This window comes from Capra hircus, chromosome 10 (genome assembly GCF_001704415.2).
Source record: "Capra hircus breed San Clemente chromosome 10, ASM170441v1, whole genome shotgun sequence".
Taxonomy (NCBI): Eukaryota; Metazoa; Chordata; class Mammalia; order Artiodactyla; family Bovidae; genus Capra; species Capra hircus.
The window spans coordinates 18,015,416-18,035,048 of NC_030817.1; the positions used below are offsets into that span (position 1 = coordinate 18,015,416).

Below are 19,633 nucleotides of genomic sequence, written 5' to 3' on the forward strand. Positions count from 1 at the left end.
GACACAGTGCTCATGAAAGGAAAGGTGTAGGAGGCAAGCTAGAGTCATATGTTCAGTATTTTATATGGATCAGTTGGCTTCATTTTGCTTCATAGTCACAGACAAAGTGTATTCTCTGTAGACTGCAGAAATACCATTTGTTACAAGCAGAACTAAAATGAGATGTGTCTAGTATAGCAAATACATGATACAAATGCCTATCCTCTCTCTTTCCATGTCTACATTAGATATCGCTAATTGATCAAGGTACTCTTTCCCACTGAATTTCTGGAACTCTTTTTAACGTGATTTTCCTGAGAGTCACTACGAAGTGATTAAAGAGAACACGAGTTACCAGCCCTTTATAGAAGTTTACCCAATTTCATATGTAATAGTCATGTTTTTACAAAAGAAATGCATGTTGTTCATACTGATAAATGTTGTGAATTTAGCCTCATGTAAGCAAGTTATTTCAATTACAAAGAAACCAAAAGAGAAGAAAATAAAATATCTCAAATTGTTTAACGAGTCAGTGAAAACTGGAATAGACTGAATCATTTTAAATACAACTCTAATAGTAAACACTTCCTTTCCAGCACTATATAAATACTGAATGCAACTTTGAGTAAGGTATTAGGCAGGGGCAGGGGGAAATGGAGATTAGGAATAGAAGATTAAAAGATTAATAAAATATGGTGCTTGCCCTAAGGGGCTCATTATCTAAAGACACAGAACATATTCTTAACTATAATAACAGCTACTATTTCTTGAGCCATTTATATGCACCAGGCACTGTTCTAAGCACTTTATACACACTGACTCATTTAATATTCAAAATAAATATATGAAGCTGTTGTTCAGTTGTTAAGTTGTGTCTGACTCTTTGAGGCCCACGAACTGCCGCATGCAAGGCTTTCCTGTCCTTTACTATCTCCCTGAGTCTGCTCATGTCCATTGAGTTGTGATGGCATCCAACCATCTCATCCTCTGTCAACCCCTTCTCCTCCTGTCCTCAATCCTTCCCAGCATCAGGGTCTTTTCCAATGAGTCAGTTCTATGCATTAGGTGGCCAAAGTACTGGAGCTTCAGCTTCAGCACCAGTCCTTCCAATGAATATTCAGGCTTGATTTCCTTTAGGACTGACTGGTTTGATCTCCTTGCAGTCCAAGGGATTCTCAAGAGTCTTCTCCAACACCACAGTTAGAAAGCATCAATTCTTTGGCGCTCAGTCTTCTTTATGGTTCAACTCTCACATCCATACATGACTCCTGCAAAAATCATAGCTTTGACTATATTGATCTTTGTCGGCAAAGTGATGTGTCTGCTTTTTAATACACTGTCTGGGTTTGTCATAGCTTTTTTTCAAGGAGCAAGTGTCTTTTAATTTCATGGCTGCAGTCACTGTCCACATTGATACTGGAGCCCAAGAAAATGAAATCTGACACTGTTTCCACATTTACCCCATCTGTTTGACATGAAGTGATAGGACCAGATGCCATGATCTTTGTTTTTTGAATGCTGAGTTTCAAGCCAGCTTTTTCACTCTCCTCTTTCACCTTCATCAAGAGGCTCTTCAGTTCCTCTTCACTTTCTGGATTATAATCCAAGGTATACTGTTATAAATGTTTCCAAGAAAGAGTAATTATGATGATGGAAATCAGAGAAGTCTTTAGAGATCTTCCTCTAAATAACATTTAAACGTTGCATTCTTAATGTTAATTTTGTTTCTTGTAGGGTTTTCCTGTTACAGGAAGGGGCTGTTCTCAATGAAAACCACTGCATTAACAAGTGTTCAGTTCAGCTCAGTTTAGTTGCTAATTCTGTCCTACTCTTTGTGACCCCATGAATTGCAGCACGCCAGGCTTCCCTGTCTATCACCAACTCCCAGAGTTCACCAAACTCGTGTCCATCGAGTTGGTGATGCCATCCAGCCATCTCATCCTCTGTCGTCCCCTTCTCCTCCTGCCCCCAATCCCTCCCAGCATCAGTCTTTTCCAATGAGTCAACTCTTCGCATGAGGTGGCCAAAGTATTGGAGTTTCAGCTTTAGCATCAGTCCTTCCAAAGAACACACAGGACTGATCTCCTTTAGAATGGACTGGTTGGAACTCCTTGCGGTCCAAGGGACTCTCAAGAGTCTTCTCCAACACCACAGTTCAAAAGCATTAAATCTTCAGTGCTCAGCTTTCTTCACAGTCCAACTCTCACATCCATACATGACCACTGGAAAAACCACAGCCTTGACTAGATGGACCTTAGTCGGCAAAATAATGTCTCTGCTTTTGAATATGCTGTCTAGGTTGTTCATAACTTTCCTTCTAAGGAGTAAGCGTCTTTTAACTTCATGGCTGCAATCACCATCTACAGTGATTTTGGAGCCCCCCAAAATAAAGTCTGCCACTGTTTCCCCATCTATTTGCCATGAAGAGATGGGACCAGATGCCATGATCTTAGTTTTCTGAATGTTGAGATTTAAGCCAATTTTTCACTCTCCTCTTTCACTTTCATCAAGAGGCTTCTTAGTTCCTCATTAACAAGTGTACAAAGTCATAAAAAAGAATGACATATTTGGGTATAAAGAGGATGTTATAAGCTTTTAAATGACTCTGAATGCAACCTTAAGGCATTTGGTCTTTACTAGGCAAAGGGGAGTCATTAAAGGTCTGTGGCCTGGAGGAATGATAAATAGAACAATATTTTCGCAAAGAAAACTCAGTGCTAAAGGTCAACTGAAGAGCAGAAAGATAGGAGATAAGGAGATCAATTGGGTGGCTATCACATAAGTTGTAAGGCAGTGTTTTTTCAAACTGTGGATCGTGTGAAATCAACTTAATGGGTTGTCAGCAAGGACCTGCTGCTGCTGCTGCTAAGTCACTTCAGTCGTGTCCGACTCTATGTGACCCCATAGACGGCAGCCCACCAGGCTCCCTCGTCCCTCGGATTCTCTAGGCAAGAACACTAGAGTGGGTTGCCAGGACCCACTATATATTAATAACAGGAAAATCTACTCAATATCCTGTGATAACCTACATGAGAAAAGAATCTAAAAAAGAATGACTATATGCACATGTATAACTGAATCACTTTGCTCTACACCTGAGAGTAACATAACATTGTGAATCAACTATACTCCAATAAAACAAACAGAAAAAACCTTAGTGGATTGTGACGAACATTTAAAAAACCATGAAATCATACTAAAATTTTTTAATAATGGAACTTATGCTATAAGGGTAAATACAGTTTTACAAATTTTAATCCAATTCATATGAGTATGTGTATATTTGATATGTATATTCATGTGTGTGCGTGCACAGTCACTAAGTTGTGTCTGACTCTTTGCTACTCCATGGACTGTATGTAGCCTGCCAGGCTCCTCTGTCCATGGGATTTTCCAACCAATACTGGAGGGGGTTGCCATTTTCTCCTTCAGTGGATCTTTTCAACCCAGGGATTAAAGTCACATCTCCTGCATTGGCAGATGGATTCTTTATCACTGAGCCACCTGGGAAGCCCTATGAACATATGTACTGAGTTATTAATTCAACTGTACTTCATATTGTGGGAAGTGGTAAAAAACATTTGAAAAAGATGACCTAAGGGGGAAATGATGAGGGTCTAAATTAAAGCTGTAGCTCCTGGAAATGGAAACACAAGAAATTATTTGAGAGCTCTTTCAAAGAATAAATTTAATAGGACTCAGTCATAAACCTGGATGTAGGGATTGAAGGAAATAAAGGGGAAATATTATAAGATAAATGATGGCTCACCAAAAGATACCTACATCTTAATCCCTGGATGTGAATGTTACCATATATGGGAAAAAATATTTTGCAGCTAAGAGTAAGCTAGGAATATTAAGATGGGGAAAATATCCTTGATTATCCAAGTGTTTCCTAAATGCAATCATGTATGTCCTTATAAGAGGGAGACAGAAAAAGATATGACAGAGACAAAACAGTAGGAGGAAATATGATCACAGAGGCAGAGACTGGAGTGACATAGTCACAAGCCAAGGAATGCAGCAGTCATTAGAACCCAGAACAGGCAAGGAAAAGATTCTCCCTTAAAGCCTCCAGAGAAACCAAGGCCCTCTTAAAACACTGATATTGGCCCAGTGAAACTGATTTCAGACTTCTGGCCTCTAGAATTGTGAAGGAATAAATTTCTGAAGCTTTAAGCCACGAAATGTTTGCAGCCCAGAGGCAACTTGCATAAGGAACCTTGACAACTGGGAAGGAGTTAATGCCATTAAAAAAGATAAGGCGCATAGGAAAACAAACAAATTTTTAGATACAAGTATGAAATACAAGAGAAATCTGGACAAAAACAGATAAAAAAAAACTTGATTTTCTAGTTCAGATATTTCAATTCTAACTCTACAAGCTTTAAAATGTCCTTAAACTATTCAGGTTTCATGTTATCTCTAATTTTCTTTGGATAGTCAAACAAGACACATAGTTTATATATTCTTTCTATCATCTGACAATTACTGTGGTTGAAACAGGTGCCAGCTTCTAGGATTATGTAGTGTCTCTGGAATGTTTATTCCAAATAACTAAAAAAATTCTAGAACCATCTGTTACTGTGGATCACTTACTTAAGCCATTCAGGTTTGCAATTTTTTCAATACAGTTTGTAGACAGTGAAAGCTTCCTAAAGGAGAAAAAAAAAAGAATACTTGAATTAATAAGAAAAAAGCTAATAGTATAATAGAAATTATTCCTCAAGTTCTCTCAGACATTTCCTTTTCACACTGAATCCTTTTTTCCCCTCTCAGACATGGCACATATTCTTTTATTTTGAAATCGTCATACTGTTTCCCTGATTACAAAAGTTAATAAACATTCACTGTATAAAATTAAAAAAACTTTTTTGTGGACAATTTGGTGTTTTCTATTAAATATTTTAAATGCATATTTTCTTTGACCCAGTAATTCATTTATAGGAACATATCCTATAGAAATACTAATGCCAAATATATATGAATTAAACTATTTACTGTATTATTATAATAGCAAAAAAATGGGAAAAAAATTTATAAACACCCATCAGCTGAGGAATACAAATAACAAAATACTATGTTGCCGCTAAAACAAACAAGATTGGGCCATACATACCAACTTTGGAAAATGTCCATGATATGTATATTATAAAAAGTCAATGTAATCCTAACCACCCTAGACATTCCTCCAGAGATAAATACTTTTACCAGTTTATATATATATTCTATATTTTTTCCCTATATATACTTTAATCATATAAAAATAAAATTTTAAAGGGAGCATAATTATACAATATTAATCTTCTCTTGACAAAAATGTTTAATATCTTAGTAAACTTCATGCAAAGATATAATAAAAGCTAATTTTATTGAATGCTTCATATCTGCCTAGTATTCTTCTAAATACTTTACATGTATTAACTATTTTAACCATCAGAATGATCCTAAGGGCTACATATTAGTAACCATATTTTATAAATGAGGAAATTGAGACACAAAGATGTTAAGTAATTTGCCTACTATTACACAGCCAGAAAGTAGCATATCCAAATTTAAAACCCCCAAAACTGACCCTAGAACAGGTGATCTTATCCTTCTGATTTGATTTAAAGAGGAATTATTCTTTTTTTTTTTTTCGCTTAAAACAGTAAAAGCAATTACTGTACACTGTAAATTATTGGTCATATGTGTGTATTTTCTAGTCATTCCCCACTCCCAAGAATTACCAATGAAAGTGAAAAATGGAGTGGAAAAGCGGGAATACAGTTGGGGAATAATTTTGTAGTTGCTGTATAGGCAACCTGCCCAAAGATTGTCAGCAAAAATATGAACAGGATGACTCTTAAGCAGTTTCTAGGGTACTTTGGTATGAGGTATAGAACCATCTCAAGGTTTGATAAAAAGATATTTGACCACTTTGAAATAATGCTCTTTGAAATCATGATTTTGAAGTCAAAAACACATTTAAGGTGGATTTTTATGTAATACACTGTGTTCTCATCACAAAGGATAAGCTGCATACAATAACTAAATTATGTTTGCTTTTCCCTTTAATTCCAAAGATAGACATTAGTCTAATACATGTGTTCACAAATACGTGCTTAAGAGTCATTCAGATTGCTTACTGTAAATCCAGATACCTAGTTTCATCAGTAGATTCTTTTTCTATAAATTTGAAGTGGGGCTTATCTGCTGCACAAGGAAGTTCTTATGTAGGTAGTCAGGGAACCACACTTAGGAAAATATAGGATTTTCCAATATTCTATAACAAGTGATTCTATAACATTCTATAGCCCTGATAAGACATTGCAGCTTAAGAGCATAACCATGGTGTCATGGTAATAACACATAACACAGGTGTCATGGTATAATTGCCTCAAATTAGTCACAGAACCCTGCTAAAAAGTATGCAGAATATTCAGGAAATCAGTTAAAATAATAAACATAGATCTGATACTTAAAGTCTTGGGAAAACATGATTACAAGTAAGTGTAACTTAGTGCCAATGAGAAAAAAAAAATTAGAAGGCTCTACATGAGAATGCTAGGACTTCCCTAGTGGTCCAGTAGTTAAGACTTCATGCTTCCATTGCATGGATTCAATCCCTGGTGAGGGAACTAAGATCTTACATGCTGTGCGGAGCAACCAATAATAATAGTAATAAAATGAAATTTTTAAAAATGCTAAGCCTGGTACTCAAAAACTGGTACGATTTTGGTTGATATTTCCTTTTCTTTGTGTTTTTAATATTTTCTAGATGTTTTACAATGTATTTTCATAATTTGAGAAATTTTTCAAAAGCAGTTACTTCTATGCTTCTGAGTATAGTATTGACTTTGATGGATAATTTTACAAGAGAAACTACTAGGTTTATGACAGACAAATAGTTTTATTGTGTTATTTAGCTTCTCCTAAGAGACAAGGAAATTTGTGTAAAGAATTCACCCTCTAATGCAGGGGACACGGGTGCGATCCCTGGTCGGGGAACTAAGAACCACGGGGCAACTAAGCCCGTGCACCCAAACTCGAGAAACCTCTGTGCTGCAGCCAAGAACCCACGCCAGCAGCAAAGACCCGGCACGATCAAAACAAAAAGCCATCCCGGAAAAAATGTGATACAGGGGAGTTTAGGGTTACTCTATTAACGACCCTATAAACCAATAATCTTTTATATTTGGCCTTGCCAAAGGGAGAATCACAGGAAGTAGGAAGGGAGGGAGAAAGGGAAACGAAAACCAAGAAAATAAATAAATATTTTTAGTCTGTATATTTAGAAAAGGAAGGGAAACTTAACAGCAATACTAGAAAGGATGAAAAAAGAGAAGCACTTACTCGCAATTAGAAAGCGTGGACAAGGATGCATCCATCTTCTCTATAGGGGGAATCTGGGCATACAGCTTTATCTCTCTGGCTTCAGATGGCTTCTGGCTGGTTTTCTCTTCCTATAATAAAAGTTAATGTGGAAGAAAATAATCCCAGATTATAATGTGGAACTAAAAAGGCCAGATTTTCTCAAGGCTTTTCAATATTTATTTCAAAATAGCTATTAAAATTCAGTAACTCTGTACATTCTTGACAGTACACTTATTGACAACACTTACTTACTGAATCTGATAACTAGCTTTTATATGGCTGATTCAGATAATTCCCTGTCAGGTCTCAGCCAAGCGGAAAAGAGGAAAGAAAATAACTTTTATTTCTGTAGTTTTTAAAATCTTTTAAGAGTCTACCAATTAATAAACAAAAATAAAACACACACAAAAAAACATTTTCCTGGGAAGGATTCCTTGTCCCTAAACAAGATTAGATCTATAAGAAGAGCTGTTTTTGTCATCTCATCTTTCCGTTCCTATATTCAATTTAGTCTGAGTTACAACTACCAAATACCAAGAATTTGGGAAGATATTCTCTTTATGACAAAGCTAAGGTCAAATTTATTTGTTCTACAATAATTTACTACTACATTCTATGTTACAGTTTAATTTCAGTACCTAATACAATTTAAATTTTAATTACCAGGATATGCTGCCTAATAATGTTTCCGAAGTACCTCAGTACTTAGTTCTATCTCTCCAACAAAACAAGAAGATACTGCAGCTCAGGGACCATTTTTTTGGCTTTCCTATGTTTTCTATTGTTGTTGTTTAGTCGCTAAGTTGTGTCTAACCCTTTGTGACCCCATGGACTGCAGCACTCCAGGCTTCCCTGTTCTTCACTATCTCCTGGAGTGTGCTCAAACTCATGTTTTCTATAACTAGTGTGATATAAGACACAAAAGAGGCTTTAAAAAAAATCAAATCATAACACATCAATAATAGAAAATATATAATCAGTTGAAAGACATCTAATACACATCCACTCGGTATTTTTTTGTGGGCCGTAGGTTAGGAGATGGGAGACTGACATCTTTAATAAATGTTGTGTTAATGAGAGTAAGAATGAGCATGATATCTTCAAATAATCTTAAAGACTTATGGCCATAATATAATCTAGAAATAAAATGTACAAACCAAACCAAATAGCCAACTACTTGTTATTATAAACCAAGCATCATTAACCACTTGTTAATATAAATATTATTATGTTATCCTAAAATCTGCTTCAAGGAAACTGTATTGAATACTAAGCCTACTCTATACTTTTTTAATGAAACAAAACAGATTTATCACTAGCTAAACAGAAAAGGAATTTTTAAATTGCAATTAGGGTATAAAGAAACTTATAAGCACTAAAAACAAGAATTCAAATATTTCATTATCCTAGCCACTTTGTCTGTTTTCCATAGACACCAAGTTTCTTGAAAGACTTTTTATTTAAAGCCCAGCTACAAAAGCAAAGATACATTATTATATAAAAAACTGATAATACAGTCAAATAAGCTATCATTGGGGATAGAAATTGAGGAGCCATCTCTATACTCTCTGGAAATTCTATCCATAATGCTGAAATACAACCATTCAAACTTTATAGAATTTTTTTTTTAATTTTAAAATCTTTAATTCTTACATGCGTTCCCAAACATGAACCCCCCTCCCACCTCCCTCCCCACAAACTTTATAGAATTTTATATTCAAAATATTTGTTTAAGTTTAATGCACATTTTTTACAATGCCATTTCCTAACATTACTATGTGCTTTAAAAAAATGTATCTTGTGTATTTTTTCAGATATAACTGATATACAGCACTAAATAAATTTAAGACATACAACATACTGATTTGACTTACATAATCATGAAATGATGACCACAGTAAGTTTAGTGAACATCCATCATCTCAAGCAAATACAAAATAAAAGAAATAAAATTTTTTTCCTTGTGATGAAAACTCTTGGGACTTACTCTCTTAACTTTGGTATATAACATACAGCTGTGTTGTTGTTCTTCAGTTGCTAAGTTCTCTCCAACTCTTCGCCACCCCATGGACTACAGCTTGCCAGGCTTCCCTGTCCTTCACCATCTCCTGGAGTTTGCTCAAATTCATGTCCATTGAGTCAGTGATGCCATCCAACGATCTCATCCTGTGTCGCCCTCTTCTCCTCTTGCCCTCAATCTTTCCCAGCATCAGGGTCTTTTCCAGTGAGTCAGCTCTTCACATCAGGTGGCCAAAGTATTGGAGCTTCAGCTTCAGCATCAGTCCTTCCAATGAATAGGAAGGTTGATTTCCTGTAGGACTGACTGGTTTGATCTCCTTGCGGTCCAAGGGATTCTCAAGCACCTTCTTCAGCACCACAATTCAAAAGCATCAATTCTTTGGTATTCAGCCTTCTTTATGGTCCAACTCTCACATCCATACATGACTACTGTAAAAACCATAGATTTGACTATATGGACCTTTGTTGGCAAGGTGATGTCTCCACTTTTTAATACTCTGTCTGGGTTTGTCATAGCTTTTCTTCCAAGGAGCAAGCGTCTTTTAATTTCAAGGTTACAATCACCATCTGAAGTGATTTTGGAGCCCAAGAAAATAAAATCTGTCACTGTTTCCACTTCCCCACATCTATTTGTCATGACGCGATGGGACCGATGTTAATTATTTAATCATTTTGTACACTGCATCTCTAGTAGGTACTTATCTTGTAACTGGAAGCTTGTATCTATTGACTATCTTCATCCAGTTTCCCTTATCCCTACCCCTTGCCTCTGGTTACCGCAAATCTAGTGTCTTTTTCTACGAATTTGTCTGTTTGTTAAAACATAATTGACTTACAGTGCTATGTTAGTTTCTGGTGTACAACAAAGTGATTCAATATTTCTATACAGTACAAAATTATCACTACTTTTTATAGATTTATTGAGATATAATTGACACATAACATTATTTATGTTTAAGGTATGCAATGTGATACTTTGATATATGTACATATTACAAGATGATTACCAGAATAAGGTTAACACATCCAGCACCTCATACAATAAATTTCGATGTGTTGAAAACATTTAGGATTACTCTCTTAGCAACTTTGGAGTATATAATACAGTATCATTAACTATGCTATATACAGATTCCTAGAACTTATTGATCTTATAACTGGAAGCTTCTACACTTTGACCAACTTTTCCCCATTTCCTGCATTCCTCAACTTTGGTAACCACCATTATAATCTGTTTCTATGAGTTGGCTTTTTTAGATTTCACATATAAGTGAGATCACAAATGAAAAAACCTCGAATTGTCTTTACCTATCTGACTACATCATTTAGCATAATGCACTCAAGGTCCTTCCATGTTGTCACAAATGGCAGGACTTTCTTCTTTTTATGGCTGAGTAATATTCCATTGTAAACAAATACACATTTTCTTTGTCCATTCATCCACTGATAGCCATTTAGGTTGTTTTCATGTCTTGGCTATTCCGAATAATGCTGCAATGAACCTGGGGATAATCACTCTTTGAGATAGTGATTTCACTTCCTTCAGATATACATCCAGAAGTGGGACTCCCGGATCTTATGGTAGTTCTACTTTTAATTTTTGAGGAATCTCCACAGTGTTTATATTAACCTCTCCACCATAACACTATACCAACTTACATTCCCGCCAAAGTGCAAAAGGGTTCCCTTTTCTCCATTTCCTCACCAAGACTGTTCTCTCCTATTTTTGATGACAGCCATTTTAATAGGTGTAAGGTGATATCTCTTTGGGGTTTTGATTTGCATTTCTCTGACAATCAGTCATGTTGAGTATCATTTTAGAATTTTTATTCAAGGTTTTTTCATTTGTCTATGCATGATTTTCATTTGTTCACATTGACTGTCTCTGTTCTAACCTCCAAGAGATTAAAACCATCATTTATCTAAAACCTAGATCATCCACAGCACATATCACTCTATCACCTAAAAATGATATGTGGTTTAATAACGATAAAGTTGAAAAAGAACATGCAGATTCCAGCTATCCCAGTAACAGACAAATTAGCCTTTCCAGATTTAAATTTTCCAATGGTCAGACTTTTTAACTGAAATTTTTATTGAGATATTTGAAGAGTCATGTGCAGTTATAAGAAATAATACAGAGAGAGCCTTTATACACTTTGCCCAGTTTCCCCTAATGGTAACATTTTTCAAAATTATAGTATCACAACCAAGATATTGATATTGATACAATCCACTAACTTTAATCAGATTTTTCCAATTTTACTTATACTCATTTGTACATGTGAGTGTGAATATGTTTGCATGTGTGTATTGAGGTCTATATAATTTTATCACCTGTGTGTAGGCTCATGTATCCACTAACACCATCAAGATAACTAAACACTTTCAATACCAAAAGATCCCTTGTATTGAATGGTCAGATTTAAATAACTGTCCAAAGCTTATCCTAATATGGTTTCTGGAAGTAAGAACTCATAAACTCACCCATCTGGCTAGGGCTTCTTTGATTGTTGTTGCTTTCGCCTTAAAAAGAGAAGAAAAAACAAGGTTATCTTTATTGGTGTGATTTGTTGGCTCAATTTTCATGCAACCATCATTAGCCCTGGCATCTACCATTAAAAAGATTTCTTTTTTTGAGACTTCATATGACAAGAGAATGTTTTAATTTCCTAAAATAAGAAATACTTAAATACCTCTCAGAGAAATTAAGGAAATCATGATGTACCATGTATTATCCTTTACTCTCACATGGTTTACAAAAAACAGAGCTGTCAACACTGATATTAAAATATATCTTATTTCATTATTCTAAGATTTATATCTTCCTTTACATTTTAATATCTTTGAAGTCTGGATACATCTTACAACCTGGAAAAATTTATAATTGCTGTAGCCAGGTAGCACTGATGAAGATTCAGAAAAATATTAACCATCTTATTTAATATACATACCATATATATTCATTTTTATGTTTATCAAAGGATAACACATGATAAAAATCTATATGCCTAAATACGTTTAAAATAACTCTATCAATAAATACAAAATAAAATTTCTAAGTGATAGGAAATTATGTCACAGTTTAATTCCAACTTCTTATTTTTCTTATTTTTAATTTTTTAATTGGAAGATAATTGCTTTACAAGGTTGTGTTGGTTCCTGGTGTACAACAACATGAATCATTACTTTTCTTTCTTAGAAGAAGATAAAATAATGTTGTACCTTATAATCAATAGTATCTTAGATTCAATTTAATATGATATTAAAAACTTAAAAGCTAAGAAAAGGAAGAACATCCTTTGAATCTTTGCTGGAGATTATTTTATAAAATAGAGAACCCTAAACAATAATAAAAGGAATTATGTCTCTGAAGTAAAGATGCACTAATAAATAACACAAGTTAAAAATAAACTATTAATTTAAGTAAAATAATAAAATTAAAGACAAAGAATGTAAAAATTGGAGGAATATAACACTTAAAAGGAAACTTATGCTTAAAATACATTAAGTTAAAAATAAGAGAACAGGGAACTATATTCAATATTCTGTGATAAACCATAATGGAAAATAATATGAAAAGGAATATATATATATATATATATATATATATATATATATATAACTGAATCACTTTGCTGTTTAGCAGGAGTAAACACAACATTGCAAATCAACTATATTTGAATAAAATAAATTTTTTAAAATAAGAGAAAGCAAGAGATAGAAAAAAAATAAATTAAGCATTCAAAATATTTGGAAAAGTACATCATGAAGGCAGAAGGAAACAGAAAGGAAGAAATCAATGAAAAACAGACTGAGAAGAAAAAAGACGAACAAAACTAAACGCTGGTTCTTAAGTTTCTGGCAAGCCTGACTGAGCAAAACAGAGAGATATACAAATTAAAAATACAGAATAAATAAGGAGAGATGACACAGATACCACAGAGATTTTTAAAATAAAATATTATAATTTTGAAAACCCAAAATATACATTTCTAGAAAAAAACAAAAATGCCAAAACTCACAAGAAGAATCAGAAAATATGAATAGATCAATAACTATTTAAAAATTAAAAAGATAATCAAAGCGATTTACCCACACCCTCCTCCCCTAAAGCCCCAAATCTAGATAAACTGCAAATAAGTTCTACCAACCTTTCAAGGAGCAGATATTCCTTGTTATGCAAGTTGTTTCAGAAACCAGGAAAAAAAAGAAGGAAAGCTGCCAACTTATTTTATGAGACTAGAATAATCTTGATGCTATAACTAGATAAGGGGCCCTCTTTACTTCTCAAAACAGATTTGAAAAATCTTAGATGCACAATATTAGATTTCCAAAGCCAATGGTGTATAATGATCATGATCAAAAATGGCTTATGCCAGGGGCATATAGATTGTTTAACAACAGAAAAATCTATTACAAATGTAATACATTTATTAATGGATTAAAAGTGGGAAATTACATTTACTTCAGTAAGTGCAGAAAGAGCATTTGATAAGGTTCTACCTCTGATATTAAAAGCTTTTAACTAAGGGTTAAAGCAAAATTCCTTACTTGATAAAAGCTATATATCAAAACGGAGAAGGAAATGGCAACCCACTCCAGTATTTTTGCCTGGAGAATCCCATGGACAGAGGAGCCTAGCAGGCTACAGTCCATAGGTCGTGGAGAGTCGGACACGACTGAAGCAACTTAGCATGCATGCATGCATATATCAAAAAGCTCTAACCAATACCAGCTTGAATAATAAATTCATTCATTTGAGCAAATATTCACTGATTACCTCCTATATACCAAGCATTCTTCTACTTGCTTCAGATATATCAATGAACAGAAAAAAGATTCCTGCCTTAGGGGAATCTACATCTATTGCTAGGAGACCGATGGTAACTGATATAATAAATAAATAGATAAGTCATATAGCATATTAGAAGGTGATAATTACTAAGGAAAAAGAAAAAGCTGAGCTCCGTAAAGAGTATCAGGATGTGTGTATATGTGTATGGTGGATATTTATTTTAAATAAGGTGGTCAAGGTGAGCCAAATTGGGAAGGTAACAAAGTATCCTCAAACTCCTAGAAGACAACGTAGACACAAAAGGTAAAAGAAATAAAAACAAAAATAAACAAATGGGACCTAATGAAACTCAAAAGTTTTGCACAGCAAAACCACCATAAACAAAACAACCTGTGGGTTGGAAGAAATTATTTGTAAATGATGTGATTGATGAAGGGCTTAATTTCCAAAGTATACAAACAGCTCATATAAGTCAGTAACAACAACAACAACAAAAATTCAAGGACTTCCCTGGTGGTCCAGCGGTTAAAACTCCATGCTTCCACTACAGGGGGCATAGGTTCAATTCCTAGTTGGGAAACAGGATCCCACATGCTGCATGGTATGGTAAAAAACAAACAAACAACCCACTGAGAAAATGAGCAGAAAACCTAAACAGACATTTCTCCAAAGAAGACATACAGATGGCCAATAGGCACGTGAAGGATTTTCAACATCACTAATTATTAGAGAAATGCAAATCAAAACTACAAAGAGCTATCACCTCACATGGGTCAGAACAGCCATCATTGAAAAGTCTATACTGTTTCACTTTGCTGTCACCTGAAACTAACACAACACTGTAAATCAGCTATGTTGTTGTTGTTGACATTGTTACTCAGTTGCTAAGTTGTGTCTGACTCTTTGTGACCCCAGACTGCAGCATGCTTGGCTCCTCTGTCATCCACTATCTCTTGGAGCTTGTTTTGCCTTCAATCTTTCCCAGCATTAGGGTCTTTTCCAATGAGTTGGCTCTTCATATTAGGTGGCCAGAGTATTGGAGCTTCAGCAACAGTCCTTCCAATGAATATTCAGGGTTGATTTCCTTTAGGATTGACTGATTTGATGTCCTCAAAGTGCAAGGGACTCTTAAGAGTCTTCTCCAGCACCATAATTTCAAAACCATCAACAATACTTCAACAAAAAAAAATTTTAATTTCAAGTCCACAAATACTAAATGTTGGCAAGGGTGTGGAGAAAAGAGAACACTCCTGCCCTTTTGGTGGGACTGTAAATTGGTGCAGCCAGTACAGAAAATGGAATGGAAGTTCTTTAAAAAAACTAGAAAGTGAACTACTATATGATCCAGCAGCCCTACTCCTGGGCATATATCTGGAGAAAACCATAGTTTGAAAAGATATATGCATTCTAGTGTTCACTGAGGCACTATTCTACAATAGCCAAGACATGGCTAAATGTCCATTGACAGATGAATGGATAAAGAAGATGTGGTATATACATATGTACAACAGAATACTACTCAGCCATAAAAGAATGAAATAATGCCATTTGCAGCAATATGGATGGACCTAGAGATTATCATACTGAGTGAAGTAAGCCAGACAGAGAAAGACAAATATCATATGATATCACTTATATGTGGAACCTAAAAAAAAATTTACAAACTAACTTATTTACAAAACAAAGGTAGACTCACGACATAGAAAACAAACTTACGGTTACCAAAGGGAAAAAATGGAGGAGAGATAAGTTAGGAATTTAGGAGCAACATATACATACTATTTATAAAATAGATAAACAACAATGTCCCTGTTTAGGACAGGGAACTGTATTCAATGTCTTGAAATAAACTATAATGGAAAGAATATGAAAAAGAATATATATATATAAACACATGTAACTGAATCACTTTGCTACATACCAGAAAACAACACAACATTGTAAATCAACTATACTTCAATAGAAAAGAAAAAAGTATTCTCTTTAAGATCCCAGACACATCAAGGATGCCTATCTCCTATCATTGCTACTGTTTAACATGGTACAAAAGATCTTTATCAATATTACACTAAAAAATAAAACTATGTGTAGATGATCACCTGTGTAGAAAATGCAATAGAATAAACTAATAAATACTAGAATACAGCAAATGCAGGACACTGTTGACAAGTTAGAAAAATTGAGAGATATTTTCAAAATAAAACCAACGAAAGACTAATATCTAGAATATACAAGGAACTCCGGAAATTTAAAAAACAAATTAAAAAAAGGGAAAAGTTGGCAAAAAATATATACAGAAAATTTACAGAAACTGAAATCCAGATGATGACTAACAATGAGCTATTTGAACTCACTAAAAATCAGAGAAATGCAGTAAAACAATGGGATACTAAAATACATCCTCATATAGGCAAAAGTCAGAAAACTGGTGAGAATGTAGAGAAATAGAAACTTTCATGCATCACTGAAGGAAGTAAGAAATAGTATAGCTGTTCTGGAACCCAATCTGACAACGCCTAGGGAAATTAAGTATGCAGAGACCCTATGATCCCACAATCTCACTCCTGGGTATATTTTCCTGGGAAATCCTTGTTGTTGCTTTAGTCATTAAGTCATGTCCGACTCTTTACAACCTCATGGACTGTAGCCTGCCAGGCTCCTCTGTCCCTGGGATTTCCCAGGCAAGAATACTGGAGTGGATTGCCATTTCCTTCTCCAGGGGATCTTCCCAACCCAAGGATCAAACCCATGTCTCCTGCTTTGGCCAGCGGATTCTGTACCACTGAGTCACTAAAGAAAAGTGAAAGTGAATTGCTCAGTTGTGTCTGACTCTTTGCAACCCCATGGACTGTAGCCCACCAGGCTCCTCCGTCTATGGGATTCTCCAGGCAAGAATACTGGAGTGGGTTGCCATTTCCTTCTCCAGGGAATCTTCTCGACCTAGGGATCGAACCTAGGTCTCCCGCACTGCAGGCAGACGCTTTAACCTCTGAGCCACCAGGGAAGCCCACAGAGAAATCCATGGATGGATCCAAAAAAAAGACACTTATAGGAACACTTTCAAGTTGGAAACAATCAAGTAATCCATAAATTGGTCTATAAAATGACTAGTTCCCCTATAGGTAACAGGAGTTAAAACCTGAAATATCTAAATAACCAGTGGACATTATTAATGGGTAAAGCTGGCCATGCAAAGAGGACAACCACTATTTGGTTCTAGAAAACCACTGGCAGGTAGGACTTGGGACCAGGGTTACCCTAATATCACATTTCTTCAAATATGAAAACTCTTGTTAATTGAAAGCCACACCCTTACTTTATATACCATCAGGAAAGAAAATATGCTGCCAATTATATCACACCATCATATTTCAGTAATACAAAAATACGAAAAAAGATGTGTCTGATAGTAAAATATGGTATTTCGGATTTTTCAGAGAAGCCAAAAATCTGCATTTTGGTGTAAAATATGATCATTTTTAAGACACTAGAAGCTAATTTTCTTAAATAAAAAATTACGTGGGACAGTATTTCTAGAGGGCCCCAAAACTACAAGCTTGCAGCTTCAGCGAGCTTCACTTAACTACGAATTCCGATTCTCTATTTGAAGATTTTCAATAATTCTTACGGTTCCTACTTTCAGAATTATTTAGGGCCGGTTATTTCTTCACCTGAATATAAATCTATGTTCCAGAATTTTTAAACTTTCCTTTTTTCTTTTTTCAGCTAAATGCTTGTGGAATATAGTAAGAAATGTAGAAGGGAAACTACTTTTAAGAGCAGAATTTAACCTGGTGGCTGAGGGCAGGCATGTTTTCCTCATCATCTGAATTTCCAGGGTTCAATTTCTGCTCACTTCAATAGCAGAAAATTAAACTTATTCTTTATAAATATTTCACATTGGAAAAGACCCTGTTGCTGGGAAAGATTGAAGACAAAAGGAAAAATAGATGGCAGAGGATAAGACAGAGAGCCTCATGAACTCAATGGACATGAGTTTGAGCAAACTCTGGAGAAAGTGAAGGACAAGGGAAGTCTGGCCTGCTGCAATCCATGGGACTGCAAAAAGTAGGACACGATTTAGCAACTGAACAACAATAAATATTTCCCTTAGGCAGGACAATCACATACCTTGCTAAATAGCTTTGGTTGGGTCTTTAGCCAACCAACAACTCAAACTACTAGTTGAATCTACCAAGTATCTAAGCAAGACAGTGCTCACTTTAAGTAGGAAATGAACATCACTAGGTAAAATCATTACTTCATAAAGAGATTTGATTGGATAGACCACCGACAGATTTCAAGCCTAAGACAGCAATATTTCTCAAAGTGTCAGGAGGAGCTCTCTAATTTTAGAGTCACTTGAAATGCACATTTCTGAAAAACCCCACTTATGTTAAAAATTCATAATCAGCACTTCACTTTAGTCCAAAATCATACTTATGCATACTTAAATTTGAGAAACACTATCCTAATATGTTCTATCAGAGAGGGTTTTACAATGTTTACTAACGACTGAACTGGGAGTCGTTCAGAGTGGAACATAGTGACATCACAGGTTTATAAACATTGCAGCAACCAGTGTTACACAGTCTCTCCTAACCAACCCCACCCTCCATCTCGCTTGGGGGTGGGAGGGTAAATTGCTTATATTAAAAAGATATCCTTATTCACACTCTCCCTTCCATCACTTGTCCCACTCTAATCCGCTCTTTTTCGAGAATTTTCTGCTCTTTGCCCTGCCTTTTCTCTGCCCGGGCCGCCCTCACCCCCAGACAACCCAATGGCAGGGCTTCTCTTTCGCCCCAGGCCTCTGAATCCACCGAGCAGGCATCCGCTACTTGCTCCCTTCCGGTGTTCGAGGATGTCCCCCACCCTCAACCCTCCACAGTTACCCTTTTCCACTTCCAATCTACTTGCAGCTTTGGCTGCGAGGCCTAGAGGGTACTTACCATTCCGGCGGTTGCTACTGTCACTGCTCTGGTTGCTAGGGTCCGCCGGGGTCAGTGCGCACGCGCACTTCTCGGAGCTCGCGTCGGATTCCCTACACCGGCAGCCGTCTTTTCTCTCCGCCCTCACGGTGGCGCGAGCGGGGCATTGTGGGACCGTGCGAGCGTTCGCCCCGGTCGTCTCGTTCTGCGGCGCTCGCTTCCCAGGGACTGCATCGTAGCTGAGAGTGATTTAGGGAGCTCAGGAGCTTAACCTCGTAGAGAGGTGGGGGAGATATCTTTTTCTCTTGTGAAAGTAGTTTCAGGCTAATCTGGAGTGACGTAGGTGCTTAGAGTTTAAAGCTTTTAAACCTCCCTGTAACAGTTCCCTCCACTCCCCAGCCCAACCCCACCCCACCCCACCCCACCCCACCCCACCCCACCCCACCCCACCCCACCCCACCCCACCCCTCTCAGGGTTGTCTCAGAGCACAGGCTTTGGGTGCCCTGCTTTGTGCATTGAACTTTCACTGGCCATCCCTTTTCTGTATTG

General features: G+C 36.0%; 1 protein-coding gene across 1 annotated transcript in view; it reads right to left on the reverse strand.

Moving 5' to 3' along the window:
• DNAL1 (dynein axonemal light chain 1) overlaps nt 1–19,223 on the reverse strand; it is a 38,731-nt gene extending 19,508 nt beyond the window's left edge. The window contains exons 1-4 of the mRNA XM_005686055.3: nt 19,105–19,223; nt 11,842–11,880; nt 7,315–7,424; nt 4,579–4,634 (exon numbers count right to left, since the gene is read on the reverse strand). Of these exons, the coding sequence (XP_005686112.1) occupies nt 4,579–4,634; nt 7,315–7,424; nt 11,842–11,880; nt 19,105–19,107 (208 nt within the window). The 5' untranslated portion in view covers nt 19,108–19,223. The remainder of the gene's footprint in view (nt 1–4,578; nt 4,635–7,314; nt 7,425–11,841; nt 11,881–19,104) is intronic.